General features: G+C 40.2%; 1 protein-coding gene across 7 annotated transcripts in view; it reads right to left on the reverse strand.

Annotated features, from left to right (window-relative positions):
- hivep1 (HIVEP zinc finger 1) overlaps positions 1-13,612 on the reverse strand; it is a 212,316-nt gene that overhangs the window by 182,928 nt on the left and 15,776 nt on the right. Inside the window, exon 1 of one of the 7 annotated variants that reach the window (XM_072560778.1) lies at positions 6,857-6,949. The exons of the other annotated variants lie outside the window; for them this stretch is intronic. Within the exon in view, the coding sequence (XP_072416879.1) occupies positions 6,857-6,887 (31 nt within the window). The 5' untranslated portion in view covers positions 6,888-6,949. Of the gene's footprint in view, positions 1-6,856; positions 6,950-13,612 lie in introns of those variants that run through there. 7 annotated transcript variants of the gene reach the window in all.

Genomic DNA, 13,612 nt, shown 5'->3' on the forward strand with positions numbered 1-13,612 from the left:
ACAGTAAAGCAGTCTACCTCTGACGCAAGTATGCAGAATACAAACCAGCAGCGCCAGGTTATAAATGTCAGTAGCCAAACAGATTTCTGTCTCCTTAGCTATCCAAAGACATTTTTAAAAGTGCGGAATCCTGGTTAAATTATTTTTCCTACCTCATGTCATGCCAAGCCCAAGAAAGCGCTTGAAAAACATTATTTAAAAAGTAGAAAATTTAACTATTCATAAATTCAGCTGTATTGTCAGATACTGGAGTGGAATATATCTATCAATTGAGGTGAGCCCAAAGGGAAATTGCACCTAAATGTAAGAGAGTGTGTTTCCTTGTGTTTGACTGTTAACAGGGAAATCATTTATTTTGAACAGATAAAGCAGCTGGACTATCCTGAACTGCAAACCAAAAGTGTATGTATACTGAATGTACTGCCAGTGGCTGGAAACCAACATCCTGCAATAAACAGTATTATGATCGACTATTCGAACTATCACTAAGACTACTTATTTCTAACTCAATAAGCCCAACCTACCCAGCCATCTAAGTTTATCTATACTGATTCACGCCTTTGTTGCTTCTAGGCCTATCCTCAGGCTGGTGTCCCACATTCAATCCTTCACAAACTCTGGTCACCCAAAACTCACTTGCCTGGTGCCCTAACTCACCATGAGCAAAACAAAAATCAAATATTCTGGTGCTGAGATTTTCCTTTAGGTTAGCCTCAACAGAATAGAATTGGTGCAACAATAAATTCTTCCCCACGTCATGCCCAGAAAGCATGCAGCAAGATCTTTTTCTTGTTTTGAAACTATGCTACCTTGTTTAAATTCCTGTTTTTTTTAAAAATGACTCTTGCAGGATTTTAAAGTAATTGCTATCCAACAGAATGGGCAAGGCAGCTGTTTCAAGAGATTGCCAAGAGACAAAATTTTACATTACCCTCTCTGAAAAGTAACACCTCCTACCTGCATGAACATTCCAATCAAGCCAACATAACAAAACCAGGAGATCAGAGATGAATCTATATGTTAACTAATTCAAAATGCAGGATATCAGTGAAACACAGTGAAACCAGGATGGCAAGGACACAGAATGTACTCTAGGTTAAACTTCAAGAGTAGCTAGGTACTACTGACCAAGCTGACAGTGTTCTAAATAATTTATTAGCTAGACTGGATCAGTACAGATAATGAGGAAAATAAGAAGATGGAGGAACCGAAATGATCTCATTCTCATAGGTCTACCTGTCAGATGCATCAGTCCATGACCATACTGGTAGGAATGAACACAAATGGAGACAAAGCACCTATCTTCAAACTCCTACTGTATTTTGTGGTGCTAACACCATCCTTAATTGGATAGATTTTAAACAGAGCTGGCTAACTGGCCTTCCATGAGACACTACGGGCCATCAACAGCAGCAGAACCTATGCAACTACAATGTGTACCCTCATAAACCGGCATCTTCCCCATTCTACTAGTACCATCAAGCCAGGGACTAATCCTACTTTCATGAAGGATGCTGGAGGACACGACAGGAGCAGCATCAAGCATACCGATTAAAAAAAAAGTATCAACCTGTTGAATGTACAATAGAGAACTACTTGCATATCAAACAGCATAAACAGCATGCGATGGACACAGCTAAGCAATCTCACAGTTCACAGAGCAGATCCAAGCTCAGGAATCCTGACACGGACAGTTGAGAATCATGGGAGACAATTAAACAACTCACTGGAGGAGGAGGCTCCACAAATATTCCCAACCTCAGCAGAGGAGTCCAGCACAGTGAAGCATTTTTAACTATCTTCAGTTAGATGTTTTAGATTAGATTACTTACAGTGTGGAAACAGGCCCTTCGGCCCAACAAGTCCACACCGACGCGCAACCCACCCAGACCCCTTCACCTAACACTACGGGCAATTTAACTTGGCCAATTCACCTAACCTGCACATTTTTTTTTGGACTGTGGGAGGAAACCAGAGCACCCGGAGGAAACCCACGCAGACACGGGGAGAACATGCAAACTCCACACAGAGAGTCGCCTGAGGCGGGAATTGAACCCTGATCTCTGGCGCTGTGAGGCATCAGTGCTAACCACTGTGCCACCGTGCCGCCCACACTCATGTCTGAATGAGTCATCCATCTCAGCCTCCTCCTGAGATCCTCAACATCATAAATGCCATACTTCAGCAACTAGGTTCATACCAGGTGATTAGATTAGATACCCTACAATGTGGAAACAGGCCCTTTGGCCCAACTAGTCCACACTGACTGTCCAAAGAGTAACCCACCTAGACCCATTTCCCTCTGACTAATGCACCTAACACTATGGGAAATTTAGCATGGCCAATTCACCTGACCTGCACATCTTTGGACTGTAGGAGAAAACTGGAGCACCCAGAGGAAACCCACACAGACACAGGGAGAAGGGGCAAAGGCCACACAGACAGTCACCTGAGGCAGGAATTGAACCCAGGTCCCTGGCCACTTTTGGAATACTGCATTCAGTTCTAGTCTCCTTGCTACAGGAAAGAAGTCATATTAGAATCATAGAGCCTCTACAGTGTGGGAAAAAAGCCATTCAGCCCAACAGGTCCACAATGAATCTCCAAAGAGCGTCCCACCCAGACTAGCCCCACCCCCCTTAGCCTGTCCCTGTGACCCTACATTTCCAATGGCTAATTCATCCAATTTACATATCCCTGGACATTATGGGCAATTTAGCATAGCCAATCCACCAAACCTGCACATCTTTGGACTTTTGGAGGAAACCCACACAGACAGAGGAAAATGTGCGAACTTGACACAGATAGTTGCCTGAGGCTGACACTGAACCTGGGTCCCTGGCACTGTGAGGCAGCAGTGCTAACCACTGAGCCATTGTGCCACCCTTTGTGGTCTTAAAGTATAGCTCAAGACAGTGGATACTCCAAAGATTATGGGCCTTGACAACATTTCACCATAAGTACTGAAGTCTTATGCTCCAGACTCAGCTATTCCAATTCAACAAGAACACGGATATCCACCTGGCAATGTGGAAAATTACACAGGCATGTCCTGTACACAAGAAGCAAGCTAAATCCAATCTCATCATTAGCAAAGATGCTGGAAAAGTTGACAGTGCTACCAAGCTGCATTTACAAAGTAATAACCCCTCACTGACACTCGGATCACTCAGCTTCTGACCTAAACAGATAAAAACATGGAACACTAGAGGTAAGGTGAAAGTGACTCTCCCTTTCTAGCATCCTCATAGGCAGTGAGTTCCAGATCGTTATTGACTGCTGTGCTTAAAAAGTTCTCTCACTCAATCCCCCATGCATCACTTGCTTAAAACCCTAAATCTGTGGCTATTTGTCCTTTTACAAATATTATTTGGAGTATAATGATTATGCACATATCAATAATGTGATGTGGAAGATGAAGTAGCACATGAGTAGACAAATGCTGCAGAGAGCCTGAAAAGACTGAAATGGAATAACCTGTACTTGACAGCTGTATTACAGAGATTAACATAAAAGTGTGACAATAATGTGTAGGTAAGAGTTTGCTGGATCTCTATTGTCGAGAGTCAGACAATAATCACTCTAGGGTAAGGCTTGATGCAGCAGAGCAAGAGTGGAGACAGTGCAGTCTCAGGAAACAGAGCAATATTGTAATTGTGGCTGAGTGGTTAAGGTAATGTACTTGAATTCCATTGGGATCTCCACGTGCAGGTTTAAACTAAGTCCAAATACATTTCCGGGGCCCTTGTGTGTCCCTACCCACAGACCAGGAGGTTCAGATTCAAGTTCCACCTGCTCCAGAGGTATGTAATAATATCTCTGAACAGGGTGATTAGAAAAATAGATACAACTTTAAAAAAATACAAACAGTGTTCCTGAGCAGTGCAGGATAAAACAGAATCCTAAACCTGAGGACTGAGTGACTAAGAGTTGCATGAGCAAACAGGAAATCAAACCACTTTTCTTTACCTACCTTAACCAAACCAGTTAGAATCCTCCATGCCTCTGTCAAATCTCCCCTCAATTTCTTTGCTCAAAGGAGAGCAATCCATAGTTTCTCCATTTAACACTGTAGCTATATATCCTATACATGGAACCATTCTGGTAAATCTCCTCTGCTGCCCCAGTCCCTCCTTCCTAAAGCAGAAAAGACTGGAACTGGACACAATGCTCTACTTATGGCCTAATCAAAAGCTTAAATAGGTTTGACGTGACTTCCCAGATTTTTTCCTCAATATCTCTCAGTTCCATAACCTTTGTTAAATGTTCTGTCAATATATCCAGGCATTTTAAAGACCTTTGTGAATGATCACCACCTGCCGCTCCTCTCCCGGCCAGTCATTCCCCCTCACATTCTTCTGCCCTTTTAGCCTATTCCAACTTTTGTCAGAAAGCAGCACCTCTTATTCCTCCAAATTAAATTTCATCTGCCACTTATCTGCCCATTCTGCCAGACTATCTTTGTCCTGTTTCAGTCAATTGGTGTTATCCTGAATGTCTGACACTCCTTCAAGTTTATAATCATTGACAAATTTTGAAACTTTATGCTAATGTTCAAGTCACTTTGATAGATCAAGAAAAGTAGTGGCTATAGAACTAAAATACTTGGGGAATAGCATTGTCAACCATTTAAGCAGAAATCAGTTTTTATCATTAAAAATATATTTTAAAAAATGCTTTATCAATCAATTCACAATGTCATTACACACCTCCAAAGCAGGAAGGAACTGAACCCAAGCCTTCTGGCTCATTAGATAGGGACACTACCAATGTACCACAAGTATCCAGCTTTTTTATCCAAATTGATATTGATCCCCTATTCCACAAGCTTTAATTTTATTAATTAAAGAAAGATTGTGCTGAGTTTGAAACCAAGATTCAAAGTACAGCCTTTTAACCAGTTAATCCACAGAGCCAAGCATACAAAAAATGAACACAAAAGAACAAGATATGGATAGTCGATTTTTTTCTTTGTAATGTGGTATGATTTTGTTTAATTGTTTTTTTTTACATTGATATGGTTAGTGCTGTGACGGTCAGTCACAGGGAGAGCAAGACATTGGACTGTTGGTGCTTGGGAAAAGAAGTTGTGTTTATTTTTTTAGATCAGGCAGATGTGGCAGCCAGAGATCCTAGTCAGAAAGTGACTTGTGTTGGTTGCCTTCTGCCTTCCTCCTCCTCCTTACTGTTATATGGCAAGGCCTGTGTTCCCATGATCAAGGGGTTATTTAAAAGACTATAATGACTCTTGGCACGTACTCTACTGATTTCTACAGGACTCCACCAGAGCAGTACAGGGAGTAAAGGAATTGCTTAAACATATCAATGTTCCCTCTCTCTCTGTCACATTTAGTGTGGCAATTTCTCTCTCATTACATGTATGTTTGCATGGGGTGAGAGAGGCAGAAATCAGGATAGGAGAAAGCATGGCTGCATAGAGAGTAAGAGGGGTGGGTGTTAGAAAAGAAGAAAGATAGGTGAAGACAGAAAGAGACAGACAGCACAGTCATGAGAAGGGTTAGGAGAGAAAATGAGACAGAGACAGAACAAGTGATGAAGATGGACTTAGAGACACAAACACACATACAAGAAGCGAGACAGAGAGAGAGAAAGAGACTAGGAAAAGGGGAGGTCACAAAGAGAGAGAAAGGAAGAGAGCAGCATATAGACAAAGAGCAAGAAACAGAGGGAGAGAGAAACATCAACACAGAGAGAGAAAGAGAGAGAGAGAGCGAGAAAACAAGAGAAAGCCACACAGAGAGACAGACAAACAGACAAAAAGAGAACAGGACAGATGAGGAAAGGAAGGGGTAGCATGGAGGGTTAAGGGTAATGGAGATCGTGCAAAGAATTGAGGGACAATGGTGTGCAGGAGGGAAAAAAAAGGGCAGGCAGTGATGGGCAAGGAGAGGAATTGGGTGTGAAGGTGATGAGGTTGTGTGCAGGCATCAAGGAAGAGAGAGGAACACTGCATGAATTGCAAGATGGGCAAATGGACCACTTAAATTGAGGAGAGTAATGCAGAGAAGCTGAGGGAAAGAAGGGAGGTGGGTGATGGGGATAGGAGAGAGAATAGGAGTGTATGGAACAGTGCGGGAGGAGAGGGGAGAAATCATGATGAGGAAGAAGAAAGATGGGACTTCCACGGTGTTGTAGGGAAGAGGAGTTATTAAAAGGAAGAGGATGAAAGATGTCAATGAATGCAGCTAAAGCGGGAGTAAACGGAGACAACAATGGGTGATAATCAAACAGACAGAGAGACACAACAAGACAGAAATATTTTATGCACAGAACGGTGAGTGAATTTTTTTTCAGTTACTATAAGAACACTACTGGAAATCAACTAGTGGTATAATTCTGTAATAACATGCACTTCCTGTGTCACACTTTGTTAATGACATTCTCCAAAAGGAGACAACTCGCTTGTAAAGTTACACATCTGCTTTTTTTTCCTTCAATAAATTGGAATTAATAATAATCTCTAATATTAGCATATCTTGTACTCTTCCTTAAATTGTTCCTGTCAACCCACACAAGACAAAAGCAGTATATTCTTATTCAGCAATCACGATTATCCAGTAACCAAATGCAACAGAATATTAAAGTTTCATGACAGGCAAGGAAGCATCACTTTTACCTGGGTAACAACATGTCGAGTAAAAACCGAAGATAGGTCACATTTCACCTTTGAAAAATTCAACCTCTTTTTTTTCTCTAAGAATACTATCACATAACCGCTGTTAGAAGCCAGTGTGACAGGAAAAGTAAACATCAAGTAATCTACATTAGACTTTCCAAATTCCGTTTCTCTATTTTGAAGACAGGGTAAACAGAATAAACAATGTTGAATACTTACAACAACGCATGGAGCTTAATCGAGACCACATTTATAATAAATGTCCTCACCCCAAAATTAAAAGCAAAATGATTTTGTTTTTTAAAAAAATGCTGAACTGAATGAAGCTTTGCCAGTAAGCGCATAAGAATTCAACAGACTCCTCCTACTACACCCAGTTTCACAGCAAGAACAGCTGTCACTGAAGATGCAGATCTCACATTGGCTGCCACAAGCAACATTACACAATGTACTCTGGAAAGTACCTAAACGTAATCCTGTGACTAGTTTTGAAACTAGGGAGACCACTTCCCGCTTATGTGAGAGGATTTAGCCAACTGTGCTGCCTAGAAGGGTGCAGCCTGAGAGAACAAGCCCAACCCACGTCAGTACTTCTGCCAAAATAAAGTTCAAACCAGAACACAACAACCAAGCTGTGGAATGTTTAAACTAAGATTAAATATAAACTCTAAAAACTTGTGTTTTTAAATATTATAAAATAAACTTGCAGTTTCTGCATTAAAAATCTTCTGTACATAACGGTCAGAGGAAATGCATTTTTTTTTAAACACGTGCTGGAAGGTAAGAGCTCAGTCTAATTAATTAATGAAATAAACAAAATGCAAGTCCTACCTCAATCCAGAACAACTATGATTAGAAGGCTACTGGTCTGCACTGTGCTGAGTGAATCACACCTAGGTTTCAATGGAGCATTACCTCTGGCTTCAACATTTGTATGTCAGAAAGGAAAGTAGTGCAAAGGTTCTCACTGCTAATCATAATACAATTAATGACATGACTTGAAATTCAAATATTGAGATTAGGAAGGCATTCAGGCTCATCTGTGATCATACATAAAACCAAACAATCTGCCACATTTTCATCATGCAGGTTCACAGATGAACACTGACTGGAAGTAGCAGAATGCAACTAGCATCTGTTCAGCAACAGCACAAAGAGGAAGAGAAACAGGGAAGAACACATCAATGTGAGTTATGATTTCAGCATCACAACCAATCTTGAAAATATTAAAAGTTGTGCATCTAGTAAGAACTTCCAGTGATAATGTCACAATTACTTCCTGTAACACATTCCCATCAGACTTTGTTGATAAAACCACAGTTATAAAACAGTCTACTCTGGCTTATCAGGAGCAACACTAAAATCTGGTGAAATTAAATTGTCTTGGTGTTTCCGAATTAAATTGTGATGAAGCTGCAAGTGTTTTATATGAAGAGTTAGTAAACATTTTTTGCCTTGATAAATTGAAAATAGATTCAATTCAAACAGGTTTGAAAAACAATTTACATCACATAATATTTAAAAAACTGCAGCGTTTATTTACAGGTTGGTACATGAGAACACCATCAACTCCAGGTCAGACACTGTGTGATTCAGAAATATATCATCATCCTTTCATGGTCAAAATCAAAATTATGGAATTTGCTACTTAAGAGCATTGTGGGAGAATCTTTGCCACATGATTGCAGCTCAGTACCAAAAGGACAACAAAAGATGCATAAAAATGCTGTATAACTACCAACTCTCATATCCGCAGGCTGACTTTTAATCAAGCTAGCAGCTTCTTGACATTTACCATGTTCCTACCCTAGCCTAATTCAAAAAAATTGGTGCATCTGCTTTAACAGATCAAGTCAACTGAAGTAGCACTGTATTGAGATATGCAAAAATGAAAGATAAAATTCTCATTGAAAAAAAAGTACTACTTACTTTATAAAACTTCATTAAAATTTCCTTTATACAAATATTTAACTCACTGCCTAATGTTGGATTTGCTAAGGTATTTTATTTGATCTTCCTACCCCTCAAAGCTTTCTTTTCTCATATGTGTTTATGATAATAAAAAGCTATTCCTCTCTCCTTACTTCCTTACTTCCCAGCAGTACTTATTGTTGAAGCAACTAATGAACAACCACTCAAAATAACCAAAGGGATTATAGCATCACCAGTTGTAACCACCATGCAGCCAGGAAAGAGAAACTTGACACTGAAACTGACCGTGGCTGTTTTTCACAAAATACTGTATTTACATAAATTAATCTTGTGATCTGTTGTGGAAAGCACAAATCGTCTGAATTCTGCTCTATTGTGTTCCTTCAAGAATAGGTGCACGCCAGCTACTATGGATGCTGTTACACAAATACAGAGCAATCTCAGCACATCTTTCACCTTTGTAAATCATCAGAGAAGACCTTATTTTGAAACATATATTATTGAGCTGCCCAAGATGATGATCTGATTCTCTAGAGGATTAAAAGAGCAAACATCCAGAATTATGGAATATAATGGCCACATCAAAATTTGTACTGATAATCATGGAATAGGTTAGAGACTGTACAAAAAATTCTATAATCTAACAACAAATTGAATCAAAAGGCAATAAGGTGATCATTAGCAGAACACGAGGCTAAGGGTTACATGATCACAAATGAATTATCCAGGAACCGGACAGCTTGAAAAGTCAAAATACAACACCTGGTTAGACAGACTGAGGAAGGCCGTGAGGATCAGTGGGCCAGAAGAGTCTAAAAATAAATTTCGAACAAAAACAAATGTCACAGAAAGAGCTTAGTGTTGGTCAGGATAATACAGAACATTTTACAAGGAAATGCCTGAAAGAGTCAAAATCTGCTTTGATCAGCAAGGTAAGAGAGGTGTGGAAAAAATAAGAACCATCAAAAATATAAAAAAGGGCCAACTTTATAATTGTCTGCACTAATGGCACAGAAGATTGTATTTGTACCAGCTGAAAAACAAGACCCCACTTTATCGCTCTTAAGACCAACTTAAATATACACAAAATGCAAAACTTCTAAATAATTTTTAAATGCATCGCAAGTTGCTGTCACTACAGTATCTTCAGAAAATCAGAATTCCAGATCACACTATCCTTTAGGTGAAAAATATTCTCAACCCAGCTCAGTTTCTGCCAATTATTGTAAATCATACTGCCAGCTGTTTTAAAGTCTATGCCCCCTGGTTACTGACCTCTTTGCCAAGGAAATTAGGTCCTTCTGATCCAAAGTATCTTGGACACTCAATGTTGTACACTTCAACTCAATCTTCTCTCAGTCTCCTCGCTCCAAACCGAGCAATAGTGCTCGTACAATTTTTCTTCATAGCTGAAGGTCTCCATTTTTGGTAACATCATTCTATTCACTGCAGTGTGATCACATCCTTGATGTAGAGCCATGACCAGAACTGTATACAATAGCCTTAGACCAGCCTCGAATCAATTTTATAGAAGACTCAGTTCTAGCAAAAACTCCCTATCATTATATTCAATGCTTCAGCCATAAAGACCTTTTTGAATGCCTTAAATGCCTTTCCAGCTACCTGCAGGGATCTGTGGACATGCACTCTCCAAACTGAATCTCATTGCCCATTTTCATGCCCACTTGCCAAGTTGAATGACAGCAATTTTTTCTACTATCTGAAACTGCTAAATACTTCATGCTCAAGTTTATCTCACTGACATAGGAAATAAGAAAAGTAGATCATTCAGCCATCAAGCCTGCTCTGCCATTCAAGTAAATTTTGTTGATTATCATCAACAGTGCTATCATACCATACCTGCTCAGCAATAACATGCTCACTGATGCCCATGGCCATTCAGCTCGTGACCTCATTACAGCTTTGTCTCGGACAAATTAGCTGAATTTTGATCTTGACATCAAGGTGATATTTGACCAAGATTGGCAAAACTGGAGTCAAATGAGGAAAATTCTCTGCTGCTTGGAGTCAGTCAGTCAGTCATTCTTGGCACCACAGAAGATTTTTGTGCTTGTGGGAGGTCAGTCATCCCAGCTCCAGGACATCTCTGCAGGCTGCTCTGGACAGTATCGAGGCCCAACCATCAACTACTTTATTAATGACCTTACCTCCCATCATAAGGTCAGAAATAGGGATGTTTGATAATGATTGTATAACGTTCATCTCAATTCACAACTCTTCACACAACAACCAAATCCAATAAGAGACAATCTATCATGTCTTGACATTCAATCTATCACTTTTCTATCACTGATTCCCTCATCTTTCCTGGGGGCTTACCATTGATCAAAAACTGAACTAGAGTAGCAGAGGCACTGGCAGGTCAGAGGTTAGAAATCCTGTAGTGAGGAACTCATTCGATTTCCTACACCACCTACAATGTATAGGTCAGGAATGGGATGAAATGCTCCCCATTGACATGGATAAGTAAAACTCCAATAATACTCAGGAAACTTGACAACAACTAGGACAAAGTAACCTGCTTGAGCAGCACCACATTCACAAACATCAACTCCCTCCACCACCAATGTTCAATAGTAACAGCGTGTACTACTTCAAGATGCACTGCAGAAATTTACCAAGGCTCCTTAGACAGCACTTTCTAAACCTAATACCACTTCCACCTAGAAGAACAAAGGCAGAAAATAAAGGAATATCACAAACTGCAAGTTCCCTTGCAAGCCACAAACCATCCTGATTTGGAAATGTATCACCATTCCTTCAGTATCGTTGAGTGAAAATCCTGGAATTCTCTCCCAAATAGTATTATAGTATCGCAGGTACAGCATATGGACTACAGCAATTCAAAAAAGCCAACACTTTCTCAAGAGCAACTAAGGATTGGCAACAAATGTTGGCCCAGCCAGCGATATCCATGTCCCATGGCTAAATTTCTTTTTAAAATTCTACCGCAATTGCATTTTCCCCATATTCCTAAATTTCACTGGTATCCAGAAATCTATTTCTGTCCTGAACATCCTCAACAATGGAATTTTCAAAATCCTCAGAGATAGACAATTCTAAAAAGGTTTTCCACCCTCAATTTTAAATTAATAAAATTCTGAGGCCATGTCCCTTGGTCCTATAATTAGCAGTCAGGGTGAACTCATGTCAACACCCACTCTGTCATAAAAGTTTGGGAAGTTTCAATTAGATCACCTCTTCTCTTTCAAAATCTTAAAAATACAGGTTCAATTTTCTCAATCGCTCTTCGTAATTCAATCCTGCCATTTCAGGGATCACTTTGATGAACCTTCCTTGAACTCCTTCGTTGATAATATCCTACCTTAGGCAAAAGTGACCAAGACCATATATAGCCCTGTAGTTGGGGTCCCATCAAAGCTCTATACACCGCAGCAAGACATCTTTATGTCTGTACTCACATCCCATTGTGATGAAAGCCAGCAGACAATTCACCTTTCTAAGTGCTTGCTGCATCCACATGCCAACTTTTAGTTACAAAAACAGCCAAATCCATTTGGGCATTCAAGGGACAGTGGATCTCACTGCTGCCTTGCAGCGCCAAGGACCCAGGTTGATTCCAGTCGCTGTCTGCGTGGAGTTTGGACATTCTACCAGTGTTTACCTGGGTTTCCTCCAGGTGCTCCAGTTTCCTCCCACAGTACAATGATGAGTAAATTAGATAGATCGGCCATGCCAAAATGCCTAAGTTGTTTAGAGCTATGAAAGCTGAAATAACTCCATATTGGCCTGTTTCTCAGACTGGAGGCCTGTGACCAGTGGAGTGCCACAAGAATCAGTTCTGGACCTTCTACCTTTTGTCATTTACATAAATGATTTGGATGCGAGCATAAAAGGTACAGTTAGTAAGTTTGCAGATGACACCAAATTGGAGGTGTAGTGCACAGTGAGGAGGGTTACCTCAGATGATAACAGGATCTTGATTAGATGGGCCAATGAGCTGAGAAGTGGCAGATGGAGTTTAATTCAGATAAATGTGAGGTGCTGCATTTTGGGAAAGCAAATCTTAGCAGGACTTATACACTTAATGGTAAGGTCCTAGGGAGTGTTGCTGGACAAAGGGACCTTGGAGTGCAGGTTCATAGCTCCTTGAAAGTGGAGTGGCAGGTAGATAGGATAGTGAAGAAGGCGTTTAGTATGCTTTCCTTTATTGATCAGAGTATTGAGTACAGGAGTTGGGAGGTCATGTTGTGGATATACAGGACATTGGTTAGGCCACTGTTGAAATATTGCATGCAATTCTGATCTCCTTCCTATAGGAAAGATGTTATGGAACTTGAAAGGGTTCAGAAAAGATTTACAAGAATGTTGCCAGGGTTGGAGGATTTGAGCTAGAGTGAGAGACTGAACAGACTGGGGCTGTTTTCCCTGGAGTGTCAGAGGCTGAGGGGTGACCTTATAGAAGTTTACAAAATTATGAGGGGCATGGATAGGGTAAATAGGCAAAGTGTTTTCCCTGAGGTTGGGGAGTCCAGAACTAGAAGATATAGGTTTAGGGCGAGAGGGGAAAAGATATAAAAGAGACCTATGGGGCAACGTTTTCCACACAGAGGGTGGTACGTGTATGGAATGAAATGTCCTCTAGTTCTCAATCCTTCTGCTACTGGGAGCAATTAGCCAAATGTACGTTGTCCATAACCCTCCTTCTCTGTAAACAGAACAGCCATAGCTTCACTAGTCCATCACTGAGCTGAGGTTCTTCATCTCTGGAAACATTCACAAATGTAACTTTGCTCTTCTTTTAGTTCCTTTGAGGCCTTAAGGTTACGTTCCAAAATTGGGCACGCATTCCATTTGAGAATTCCATTCCATTTCCATTTTACATAAGGTTCATCATAACTTCCTTCACTTTATATACTAAATGTCATTAATGTTCATGATAACCAACAAGGCCTCATTCCCAGATGAATACATTTCAATGTAAACCAATTTGCCTACAACACACTGAAGACCAAAAATACACATATTTTAATGTCAAATCAAAACTCTAAAGCAATAAAT

Source organism: Chiloscyllium punctatum, chromosome 41 (assembly GCF_047496795.1).
Source record: "Chiloscyllium punctatum isolate Juve2018m chromosome 41, sChiPun1.3, whole genome shotgun sequence".
Lineage (NCBI taxonomy): Eukaryota > Metazoa > Chordata > Chondrichthyes > Orectolobiformes > Hemiscylliidae > Chiloscyllium > Chiloscyllium punctatum.